Raw genomic sequence first — 12,879 nt, forward strand, 5'->3', positions numbered from 1 at the left:
GCACAAGTAGCAATAAAATTATCATAGAAATTGTTAAATGTGTAACCCAGGATGAAAATAAAATTGTAAGTAACATCAATATACCTCAGGGGCCATCCAATATGGGCTTCCTTTTAATGAGAGGGGAGTTGCTGGACCATTTATCTGCAGCATTACTTGCATTAGGAATGGAATTCAAAACCACCATGGTCATGTACTTTACAGTCTGTTAACATTGTAAAGAGCTCATATAAACTTCATTGGATGAGTTAGCAATCTTAATATACAACTTTCCCAAGACAAAATAATTAGCCATAGACAAAATAATTTTAAACTACAGGGCATAATAGTAAGTTTTACAAAAGATAAAATGTTCCATTTACATTTGGTTGTAGTTTTATTCTACAGATTCAAAGCAAATAGAAAAGTTGGAAAATGTCAATGATTAACTAAAAGAACTGCATAAAATTAACAATACAGACCACCATTGTGTATTTCTTTTGAAAACTGTCTTAAAGAAAAAAAACACAAAACATGTTGTTTTATGAAATGCATTACGTGCAAAGTCTAAGTAGACATAGAATACAGACATTTAAGAAATATACATACCAAAGTGGTTTTCTGAATACTTCAAGAGTGAAATTCTTGGATAGCAATGTCTAGAACTATTATATCATAAAGGACATCAGAAAATTTATAAATTTTTTATCATTAAAATTATATCAGAAATGTCCAATAGCTAGAGACTTTGGGGGATGGCCATAAAATGAATTCAATTTCCTTTTTTTTGGCTCCACTCACTTGGGAAGGGCCTCTTTTTAGGGAATTCTTGGATGGTATGGAACAGCTGCAAGGGTTTATGGCATACAACTCAGTTGGCAGCAATCAATTTTGTTTGGAGGTCAAAATGCTATGCCATCTTTCAGGAGGATGCCTCCCCACTCATTATGAGGCAGTTAAGGCTTTTCAGACGAGTTATTAACAAGATAAGCTAGTGGTTTTGAAGAGATGTGAACTCTTTGCCCATAGAGGTGCAGGCTCGGGTGCTTTCTTCCCTTGCCTATAAAAGGAGAGAATCTTCTTGTTAAGCATTATGCTCAGATGATGTAACTATTCAACAGCATAAGTTTTTGTTCCTTGGAAGTTTTCTATGAAGCAATTTTTTTCAAAAATTATCTCATTGTATTTCCCACAGCTATAGCTTCTAGGACCCTTGGTAAGCACCAAGTCTATCTTGCAATTCTAGTTTTCTATAAATTTCAATATTATTCAAGGTTTCTTAAGAAAGAAAAACTGTGAGACACATAAAGATCAAATTTAGTGGAGGACTGAACAACATATATAATGAGGTCAAACATGTTTTCCATAAATATAATGTGCTCTAGGAAAATGATCACAGAAGTATATGCTTTTAATTTTCTTTTAAACATATCTATACAACTGTGCCTTTTGGGGAATCAAAGAGAGTGAAGAAATACGAATAGAAGAATGGTTATCATGTATACCTACTGATTGTTGGGATAATTAAGAACCCATAATGAAGTTGTGCACACTTCAAAAGATAACCAAGAAACATGCTTTCCACAAGAGAATGTTTGAAAATGAGCTTGCATAAACATGAGATTGAAATGATATGAAAATGATTCAATTGATATAGTGTACAAATGAACCTTGCTTGTATAGGCAAGAGCATGAGGTAGGAGTACACAAATTGTGGACATGTGTCTTAATCCTATGTGATGTGACAGCTACCTTGTTACAAACATTAAATGCATGATACATAATAATAAATGCCTAAAACAAATACTAAATAATGAGACATGACTCATATCTTCTAGAATGCCACCTAGGATAACTAACATGATCCTATGAACAATATTAAATGACAAGTTACAAAAAAAAATTTATGATAACTAACTTATGCCAACTAAGCCTAAGTAAAGCTTAACGTGAAAATAACATTTAATGACAACTGTCACGTATGCCTAAGTAAGCCTAATACATGAATAGGTTCCATCTAAGAACTAATTAGGATAAAACCATATTCGTGTGCGCAACTAGGCCTTGTTAGATACCCATGCACAACTAATCATGCAACTAATCTCTCACAAATGGAGGAAAGTAGAAAACCCCATAAGACAAAACTGCTCTGCAAAAAAGAAATACGTAAATCATGTACAAGTAAAAGACGAAGTGATGTATGGAGGTTTCAACATCAATAACCTCCAAGAACTACATCCATCACAAGAATCCAATCGATAGCCACCCTATTGGAGGGAAAAAGGGAGACTATGTAGCCCCCCCACTCCGCCCATAATGAATAATCGCTTGAAAGAATGGTAAGTGTTTGAAAACAAAACAAGATCCAATGCTTGCAAACCACTTGTCTCCCCTTAGGAAGAAACTAAACCATGTATAGATGCAGGAAAGCTTCCCGTTCAAGATATGCTATGAAAGATGGAAGCATGAAGAATGATGATGATGTCTCTGAAAACTACTCATGTGTCTCCTTGTCCAAGTGATATGATGATGCCACAATTCAATCAGGTACATGCACAAAAAAAGAAGAAAGTGACAAACTGGAACTATGTGGAAAGTGTAGAACAAACTACAAAGACGAATATGATGTGACAACAGGAATGCAATGGCTGTCATCAAAGAAGAGAGATGACCCCTCAAATGTATCCTCCGAATCTAAAGTACAAGAATGACAAAACAAATCTGAGGTATCAGATAGGAATCTATCCAGCAACCACAAATCTGAAATATTGAATATGTCCTCCAAATCTAAAAGACAATGATGGTCTTGCTGATCAAGAATGATGGAAGTTTCAAATGACTCTAGATAAGAAGTCAATGTAAGTGAAGGCGGATCAACTATCTTTAAAGAAGAATTAGGAACCTCTGGAGCAACCTCATCTAAAGTCTCAAAGGTCTCCAAAGTGTCAAATTCCCTAATAGAATCACAATAGGATATCCTCTCTAAAAGGGAGAAGAAGCACATTGCAATCTGAAATAAGATATGGGAATGGCTGAATATTAGGATCTCCATGTAACTTCCAAATTTTAGTCCAAAGAGCATGAGGACACTCAAAATCAACAATAGACTCCAAAATTTCATCATCTACATGCATAGCAATGACTCATAAGACATGATCCCTCTTGCAATTCCAAGCGAATCTCTCACTAGGAGTGCAAGGTAGGGGAACAAGATTATATAAGTGTGGCAACAAATGAAGCCAACAAAGATGAGTGATAATGCAATCTCTCCATTGTTTATAGTTCCCCCTCTTCAAGATGATCAAAGAAGGATGAAATGAAAAACCCATTATAGAGTCGTAGACTATGACAATTCTTCAAAATCTCAAAGATAGAACCAACACATGATTATAGAAACCTCCAAATATATTATGCAACTGAAAATTGAAGCCCCCCTATAAATTGTACCTCTCCAAATGTTAGGATGTCCAAGTTATTAAGCAATTGCTCCAAAATGCAAAAACTCAATAGATAGTACCTAATGTTGAATATGGAAAAAGTGCATGGACTGAATGATAGAGCTCCTCAATACCTTTCCAACGCCGCAAGAATCACGAAAATTGGAGCTCATGGCAAAACATTATGAGCTTGGGAGTCCAAATGGAAGGGTGACTTCAAGCTGCAAAAAATGTTGATGAATGAAGAAATCAGGTGGATTAACCTACACCACTACTGAATTGGCTGAACCAGCTTTCCAAAAATATATGGATTGCGAAAATCTGACTCCGTATGCCCAAGATATGCTCCGAGGAAAAAAAAATTGCCTATATGGAGCCCAATTAAAAGAAAAAAGGGGGGCCAAATTTCCCCTAGGCGGATTGACCCTTGGTCGTTGATGTGGCCAGCCTGCTTCAAAAGGCAAAACTAAAAAATCTCTATTTTAGCAGTAACTCAATTGTCTAATACGAGAAGGGGTTTACAAGGCTATAGCTTTGATACCATGTTGGAATAATAAAGAACCCATAATGAAGATGTGCACACTTCAAAGGATCAACAAAGAAACATGCCTTCCACAAGAGAATGTTTGAACATCAGCTTGCATGAACATGAGATTGAAATGATATGAAAATGATTCAATTGATATGATACAATGTACAAATGAACCTTGCTTATATAGGCAGGAGCATGAGGTAGGAGTACATAAGATGTGGACATGTGTCTTAATGCTATGTGACATGGAAACTACCTTGTTACAAACATTAAATGCATGATGCACAATAATAAGTGCCTACAGCAAATATTAAATAATGAGACATGACTCACATCTTCTAGAATGCCACCTAGGATAACTAACACGATCCTATGAACAAAATTAAATGACAAGTTACATAAAGCAACTTTATGATAACTAACTTATGCCAACTAAGCCTAAGTAAGCTTAACGCGAAAATGGCACTTAATGACAATTAACTATCACGTATGCCTAAGTAAACTTAATACATGAATAGGTTTCAACTAAGAACTAGTTAGGATAAAACCATATTCACACCAACATTGATAAACATTTGAGTGGAAAAGAAATAAATATAATTCCATGCTTAGGGAAATAAGAAAGATGAAACAGGTAGAAAAGAAATACCATCATGTATACCTACTAAGAAGCATGTGAAGTCAAATAACATAAATATTCATTTCAGCCCACTGACAATCAAAAAGTCTACTAACAATGAAAAGGCTGACCATAGAGCATGCATTAGTGATCACCTTACCCCTTCCAAGCATGAAGATTCTCTCCACTAGAGAACAAATAACTAGCCATGCTGAATGATAACAAATGTCCCATTTCAGTGAGACATAAGTTGATCCATGTGATACTAGAAAACAATAAAAGAAATGATAATATAAGAAAAGATTTTAAAAAATTATCTCTTACCTTAACCCCTTCCAAAAATGTCAATTGTACCAATTAGAATTAAAAAATTAAAAATATCTACCTGTGCAGAATAATAAAAACTGTACTATTTCAACACGACACAAGTCAATCCATATGACACTAGAAAACAATAAAAATGGCAAAATGCCATTATAAGAGAAGATATTCATCAATCTTTTCTCTAGAAAACAATAAAAATGGCAAAATGTCATTATAAGAAAAGATATTCACCAGTCTTTTCTTCGCAGTCAGTGCATGAGAACATCATGACACAACCTACTAGAAGATTGATTTTGTCTTTGGCTCATGATGTAACTATTTAACTCGTGATGTAATTTTAGTTTGTTTTTGTCTTCTAAGACTGATTTATGAATGAAGCCATAGGCAATCCAATTCTTCTTGGCAGTAAGGATATTATTCCTTGTCAAAGAATATCATAGGGATCACATGCAACTCAGAAATTATAAAGCAATAATAATTTCATCGTTCTTCTAGAAGTCTTCTTTGCAATAAGGATATTGTTCCTTGTCAAAGAATATCATAGGCATCACATGCAACTCAGGAATAACAGAGCAATAATGATTCCATCATTCTTCTAGAATTCTTCTTTGCAGTAAGGATATTATTCCTTGTCAAAGAATATCATAGGCATCACATACAACTCAGGAATTACAAAGCAATAGTAAGTCCCATCCCTATCCAAAAATGCTCGAGTGCCTCCAAAAGAGTTACCACCAATAACTAACACAGTGCGAGCTGATTCCATAATATCAAGGTCTTGTTTTGATGAACAGTATTTCAGCAAATATATTTTTTTACCAAACCAGCATCTCATTGTCTTTGTTGGAAAAAAGCAGCTATTATCACCAGAATGACCTGGATACAGTGCCTATATAAAAACATATATACACGACTCTCCAATCCACTAGACAATCTCCCAAGTCAGAGTGGTGAGTTAGTCAAAACAAGTTAAAATCAATCAGTACCCCAAGACTTCGTGTTTTGGTGAGACTCCCCAATCCCAAGCATGAGACTCATTCACTTTAGAAGTTAAAATAGAAAAAATGTCCTCATCTGGAGTACCCAAGACTTTTGTCATGTTTTAGGTGGGTTATTTTTCCATGTCAGCCTTAACTTGTCCAAGCTGAGTCTGGTCTAGCAAATAGATAAAAAATATGCAATACATATGTTATATATATCCTATATGCATTCTTTTCTCGAAGTTCAATACCACTGGCAACCTCCATAGCATGTATTTACATAGTAATTTAAGCAAGGAGATGTTATGAGTCAAAATAATTAATAAACTATTGCTTTGGAAAAAGAAGGTCGAAAAATTTATATAGCTTGGAAGGCAATATCTTTATTCCCTGTATTAAGAGGAAGATTCGGGATCTGTAAATCAGCCAAGGTTTTATTTACACATTGAGTACCATTTTCTTTGAAATTTCTACTAAGACAGAACTTCCTTCCAAATTTAAAACTGTAGCTTAAAACATGCTAAATGGAAACATCAAGCTCCTGATAATCACTTTGCAAGCTCTAGCTCAATTATCCTGGCACTTAATCCACATGAAAGTTCAAACATGGTTCTCACTCCAATCTCAAAACTCTATTTGTATTTTGGTTGCTCAACTGTGCCAATCTCAAAACTCTATTTGTATTTTAGTTGCTCAACTGTGTTAACAATTACTTACATGTTTGGCCATACCAAAATCTGCAAGCTTTATTTTCCCAGATGTATCTGCAAGGAGATTTGCACCTTTTATATCCCTGCAGAACTAGTCAAAATTAGAATTGTTTGAAAGCAAACAGATATTTTTCAAGTGATAAATACAAGGTCATCAGAAAAAGACAAGGGATATGAAGGCAAAGAAAGACAAATTGATAGATGTATATACAACGCTTCCATGCAATAACCCCAATTCTTCAACTTGCTATAAATTCGTCAATGGTTAGAATTAGACATCTGTTTGCCAAATCTCAAAGCACTCTTCCACACAGGAAGCAAAATTTGTAACTATGAAGTTGATGCAAAGACTTCAGATGTTATATGTGGGACCAATAAGAGGTCTTCTTATATATTTTAAGTGAGAACTATCGATAAGCTAATTGGTCAGCTACGTAGTGAACTGTTGCTGTAGAAGAGTGTCATGAATTTTCCATCATCACTTAAAGCTTTCTCAGCTTCGGCAAATGTAATTGATTGTTCCATCTATAAATCCTAGCCCTGTAAACTAAGGTTGCAGAGATAAACAAAAGAATGTTTTTTGCTTGGATACTGCAGTAATTTCATAACAACAAAAGTGCCTTGCACTCATAAAAAGGCAGGCAATCATACAGAGTAGACAATTTGAGACATGGGAGAGGTTCACCTATGAAGTTGCAATTAGGAGATAAGCTATGACACTGGAGATGATTCAGATTCCATGATCTGCCCAAAACACAAGATATCAACTGCAAAGTGAACATATTAGAGTAGGGACAGAAGCAAGGAGAAGTGTGTGCCAGACAAGCTAACCTACCACCAATCTAAATTCCATGGTAACCAAACAAACAGAAGGAACAAATTACGCAATGTAAAAGGCCACACAAATCTTTAAAACTGTCATTTCATTAACAGTATTAAAAGTTCTGTACATCATCTCTGCATCCGTCAAAGATCTGTGTAGGTCGGACATTAGCAAAAATTGGTACTGAAGGCATGATAGCAGAATTGGATCACCTAGCATGGCTCTGATTTAAGAAAAACCCAAAGAATTGCAAGCATCAAGTTGGCAATTTTTGGTATCAATGATAGACAAGGTGAGTCTATGCCAATGTATGACTTGAGGGGCATTGGAAGGTCAATCCATACTCCACAGAAAAGAGAACCTCTGGAAGGATGGTAGTGCAATGGTAGAGCAGCTCAACTTGCCAATGAGAAGTCATACATCCAATTCTTGGCTGATCCATGCTTTTGAATAGATTGGCTTCAGTTGAGGTACCAACTTTCAGCACAAGAGCTAAGTGGGTCAGCAAGTTGGCCACACTTACATTCGCACAGGAAGGCAAGTCTGTATTACCTTGGTTGTACAAGGATAGAACATTGGAACAAGTATGAAATTTTGCACAAAGGTGGACAATTCTGAGGATAAAGATAAATGTCGGTACAAGGGTGTGCAAGTGTTACCCCAGTTTGGTGAAAACATTCACAATGATAGGGATTTCAAGGTTAGAGAAGATGAAACTTGCACAAAAGTAATGTTGAGTTTGGTAAAGATCTAGGAGCGTTTGATGAAATTCTAGGAACAATTTAAATTTGTTATGTGAGGTATTAAGTGGCATCAGTATGTAGTTGACCAAAAGTCCACTTGAATCATGATTAGAAAGCCACCATGACAACCAAACAAGAGACTTTTGAGTTACTAGCCAGTGAGGTAGATGAATCATGTTTCCATATGGAGCTGTAAATATGCTAGCCAAGCATACGAAATTGAGGCTCTAGGTTATGAACTCAGGGATCCCTTGTCACCATTCAAGACACAGTTGCAAGAGATAGATAGTATAATTGCTGATTTACTAGAAAGAATCACTAAACTTGGACAGACTAAAGCCACCCGCTGATTCACCATGCCTCCGACAGCTTGATTTGGTTTCAAAATTAAGAACAAGCAATCAAAGATAACTATTCAGCACAGGCATTTTGTAAAACAAACCACAGCCCAACAACAATCTATTCAAAAATAGGTTGACAAACAATATTAATGAGTGCAAGTGGTTAAGGGGAAGAGTGCACCTCCATTTGTGGAAATGGCTGTCCAAGAGAAGTTTGAAGAAGAAATGGCACGTCAAACCAACACATTAAACCTTAAAGTTTGTGGCCCCCCTAAACCAGCTGATCCGTTACAAGCAGGCCACAGATTCTTGCATAAATCTTTGGACTTGAATGATATCTCCCTCAACAATGCTTGCACAATACCGGACAGCACCCTAAGAGAGTGTTACAAGCTCTCCGAGCAAAAAAGAAACTCTTTTCCCTCTCACAAAAATATATGTTGATGCAGATCTCACACAATCCTAGGAGGACAAGGTTCGGAAAGCTCATATTCAGGCTGTTGTTGCCAAGAAAGAAAACATGTGGACGGTTATTAAGGATTGTGGGGCTATAATTTGTGATTCCCCCCCTCCTAGTCACCCTAGACGATCAAGATGATGACCTCTAGTCCTAGTGAGCGATGACAAGTGTTGTTGCAAATGCAATGGTACTATATGGTCTTCCCCAAAGTACCTTCCTAGCTATTATTGCTTCCTAAGATCTCATCTTCCTCAGTAAGACCCATATGAGCCTCAAATGGGGCCCTCCCTTCTATCACGAGAAACTCATAGCTTTCAACTTCTTATCCTAAGACCTATCGATCAAGTGAGGTTTGTGGTTCTAGTGGTGTGGCTTTCCTCATTTGAGATAGCCTTAAGTCCAAAGTTTCACTTATAGCTTTGATGTCCACTTCAGATACATGTGGCTACAAGTTCAAGGGGATCCACCTTCTCTCTAGGATGTCTTCATAGCAATTTTCTACCTCCCTCCCCCCCACCACCACCACCACCACCACAGCTCCATTTACCATTCAAGTTGATGAGGACCCATGCCTTGACCTCTATCTTGAGATCTTGTAGTATTCCACCATTAGCAATATCATTCTTTTGGGCAATTTCAATGCTTGTACAAGGGACCTTCAAACGCCTATCCATGACCTTTTACAAGATGAGTTAATGCCTTCATGAGTTTAATCTTAAAAAACTTGGTTTACAAAGAGCTTCTATTGACAAGAATTCTATTGCCCTCACCCGACCCGCATAGGCCACCGCTCGTCGCGACGAGGTGAAGGACCTCGTACTCGACGTGACCCCTGCAAGAACAACATACCCCCTATATAATTTATTTGTCCAACTCCCATGCATCACTAAGCTAACACTGAAAACTAGCAACGACCCCAAATTTCGGTATCCCAATGAAAGGAGCTAAAAGTGAAGGATTTCATTCACCCAAATGTTAGCATAGCCCACGGGCACCCAAACCCTACAACCCATCATTCTGAAAGTTGAACAACCTCAAGATATGCCTCTCCCTATGGCCAACACTCCCCAGTTAAGCACGCTAAAGCCAAAGTAGCACTGGGACGGGTGACCTCCTAGGAAATCCCAATGTCACACCCTTTCAAAGTTTTTGGTCGAGCATGGCACCTAAAGGTGTCCTAGTGGTCGTTTGCATCCAACCCAACTAGCATTGGGGAGATGGTGCCTCTAACGGGATGGATTAGGGGCTAGGACCTGTAGGAAGGGGATTGCCAAAACTCCAAAACCAATTATTGGGTCCTAGAGCCCATTTCCTTTCCCGCACACCCATTTTTGTTCCTCGGGTCTTGAAACCCGTTTTTGATCCCAACGACCCACTTTGGGCCTCAAAACACCTATTTTTGGTCATCGAGTCACACTTTGGATCCCATAACCTATTTTGAGTCCTGCATCCTATTTTTGGTCCCGTGGCCCATTTTGGGTGAAATCTGTTTTTGGTCCTCAGCCCTGAAGCCCGTTTCTTGTCTTATAGACCTATTTTTGCTCCTCAAATACCAAAACCTTTTTTTGGTACCATAGATCCATTTTTTATCTCATGTCTCATTTTGGCCACCTAAATCCATTTTTGATCCTTGGATACCAGAACCCTTTTCTTGGTCCCACATATCCATTTTGATTTTTTGGCTTCATATCTCGTTTTGGCTCCTGAAACACATTTTTGGTCCTTGAGTCCCATTTATGGTCGTATTGACCCATTTTGGGCCACAGAACCCTTTTCTGGTCCTAGAGTCTTGTTTTCGGTCTCGCAAACTTGATTTTGGTCATCGAGGTCCCAAAACCCATTTGTGGTCCTACGAAACCATTCTAGGCCCCAGAACACATTTTAGTTCCTTGAGTCACATTTTGGGTCCGGGGAACTATTTTCGATCTCACATCCCGTTTTTGTCCAGTGCCTCGTTTTGGATCTTGTTACCCATTTTTGGTCCATGAGAACCGTTTTGCATCCCCGATCTCATTTCTTGGTTTGCAGGTTCCCAAACCCATTTTTATTCTATCAGACCCATTTTTGGTCCTAGAACCCATTTTGGGTCTCCATACCCATTTTTGGTCCTCGAGACCTGTTTTGGGTCTTACAACCCGTTTTTAGTACCACAAACCCATTTCTAGTCCTCGATGCCCATTTTAGATCCTAGAACTTGTTTTTGGTCCTTGGTTCCTATTTTGGGTAACAAAGTGCGTTTATGGTCCCATGCATAGATGAAAAAATCACTTAAATTGCAATTTCTCTCGATTCAAAAGTCGAACCGATTAAATCGCCAAAAATATCATGGCCGATTTTTTGAAAAAACTCAACACAATTTTGACAAAAAAAATCGTAATAAAAATCACGATTAAATTGTTTATAAATTGGCATTAAAAAAGACAAAAACGTTTTAAGTGAAAAGAGCAAAAAAAACCTAAATTTTATTTCACTTTACATTGTTTCAACCCGCAAAAATGTCCGGGATATTTTCACACAGGAGAGACGGCAGGCAAACGTGACTGGCAGCATTTTCATCTCCACGTTTTTCAACTTTGCGTTTTGTTGAAGGGATCTGTAACTTGTAAGTTCATTGCAAAGCTCTGTGTGTTTAATATTATCAGTCTCAAAAATATTCACAGTCAAAATCGTGCCAAGTTTAAAATCATCGCAATATATTAACAGTCTAATGACTCTAATATACCGCCATATACAATAATATTAAACTGTGAATATATTAAAAGCCTAATGATTCACAGTTTAATATTATCATAATATATTCACGGTCTAATGATTCACAGCCTATTAAAATTTAAAACCTTCATATTCATATTCACAGTCTAATATACGATTTTGGCACAAAAAAAATTCATGGGTGAAAAAACTTCAATTTAAAAAATGAACAGTCTATTAAAATTTGAAACCTTCAAGTTTCAAATTGAGAGTTGATGAGTTTTTGCCAAAGCGCTAGGCAGTCTTAGTCCAAAATACAGTGACACAGACTATCACAGTCGATCACAATGAATTCCAAAAATGAAAACAAAACCAGAAAGCAAATCCCACCATATTAGGCTCTCACAATGTGTTAGTTTTGGATCAGACAGTAGCAAATTAGATAGCAATAACAGAAAACAAATCAGTGTGCACAAAGAAGACCAAAATACCCTGGGAAAACCTCACTTGGAGGTGAAAAACCCAGCTAAAGATCTCAGATCTTATTATGCAATAATCAGAAATATCTTTACAATGTGGCTTCAACACTTGAAGCAATCAGAACCAGCAAACTATGCACAGATAAATAATGTCTTCAACACAATGATGAACTTATCTGCAATATGTATGATATTCGCTATCACTAGAAGGTTTGCTGTCTCTGTATATAGCTTGCTGTCTTTTGAATAGGGTTCGCTGTCCTTTGAATAACTTGCAGCCCTAGATGAAGTTCGATCTGCCTTCAATGATAGTTTGCTGCCCTAGGTTGATGTTCGCTACCTGCAAGACCAGTTCGCTGTTACAAAAGTATGATTCACTGCCTTTAACATCAGTTTGCTGACTCGGGAAGATTCGCTGTCTTCCAAAAGATATTTGCTGGTTTCAAGAACAATTCGCTGAGTTCTGCTGCTGATCATAGATGAATTCGCTGACTGAATGATGTGTGTGAACAATGATTTGATGCCTTGTATTTATAGGAGGCTTGGCATATTAATTACAATTTGATCCTTTAAATTAGGCGCCAAGAATAGGATCAGACCTACAATTACAAGTTACATATAGGTCGGCCCTAATTACAAGTTACATATGACGCCCAATTAGGGCCAGACCAATATATGTTGACAAGTTACATTATTGCACAAGGGGTTCACCCATTTAGGGCCAGACCTAATTGCTTTACAAATTACACAAGTTACATGCT

At 37.2% G+C, this 12,879-nt stretch overlaps 1 protein-coding gene across 8 annotated transcripts in view; it reads right to left on the bottom strand.

Annotated features, from left to right (window-relative positions):
• The window catches only part of LOC131047942 (mitogen-activated protein kinase kinase kinase 5), a 101,665-nt gene that overhangs the window by 25,061 nt on the left and 63,725 nt on the right, over positions 1–12,879 (bottom strand). For all 8 annotated transcript variants that reach the window (XR_009106326.2, XR_009106328.2, XR_009106327.2 and 5 more), the window contains exons 6-7: positions 6,589–6,664; positions 85–144 (exon numbers count right to left, since the gene is read on the bottom strand). Coding sequence is in view for 2 of the 8 variants with exons in the window: in XM_057981760.2 (XP_057837743.2) it covers positions 85–144; positions 6,589–6,664 (136 nt within the window). In the remaining 6 variants the exon portion in view is untranslated. The remainder of the gene's footprint in view (positions 1–84; positions 145–6,588; positions 6,665–12,879) is intronic.

The sequence above is a fragment of the Cryptomeria japonica genome, chromosome 3 (assembly GCF_030272615.1).
Source record: "Cryptomeria japonica chromosome 3, Sugi_1.0, whole genome shotgun sequence".
Classification (NCBI taxonomy): Eukaryota; Viridiplantae; Streptophyta; class Pinopsida; order Cupressales; family Cupressaceae; genus Cryptomeria; species Cryptomeria japonica.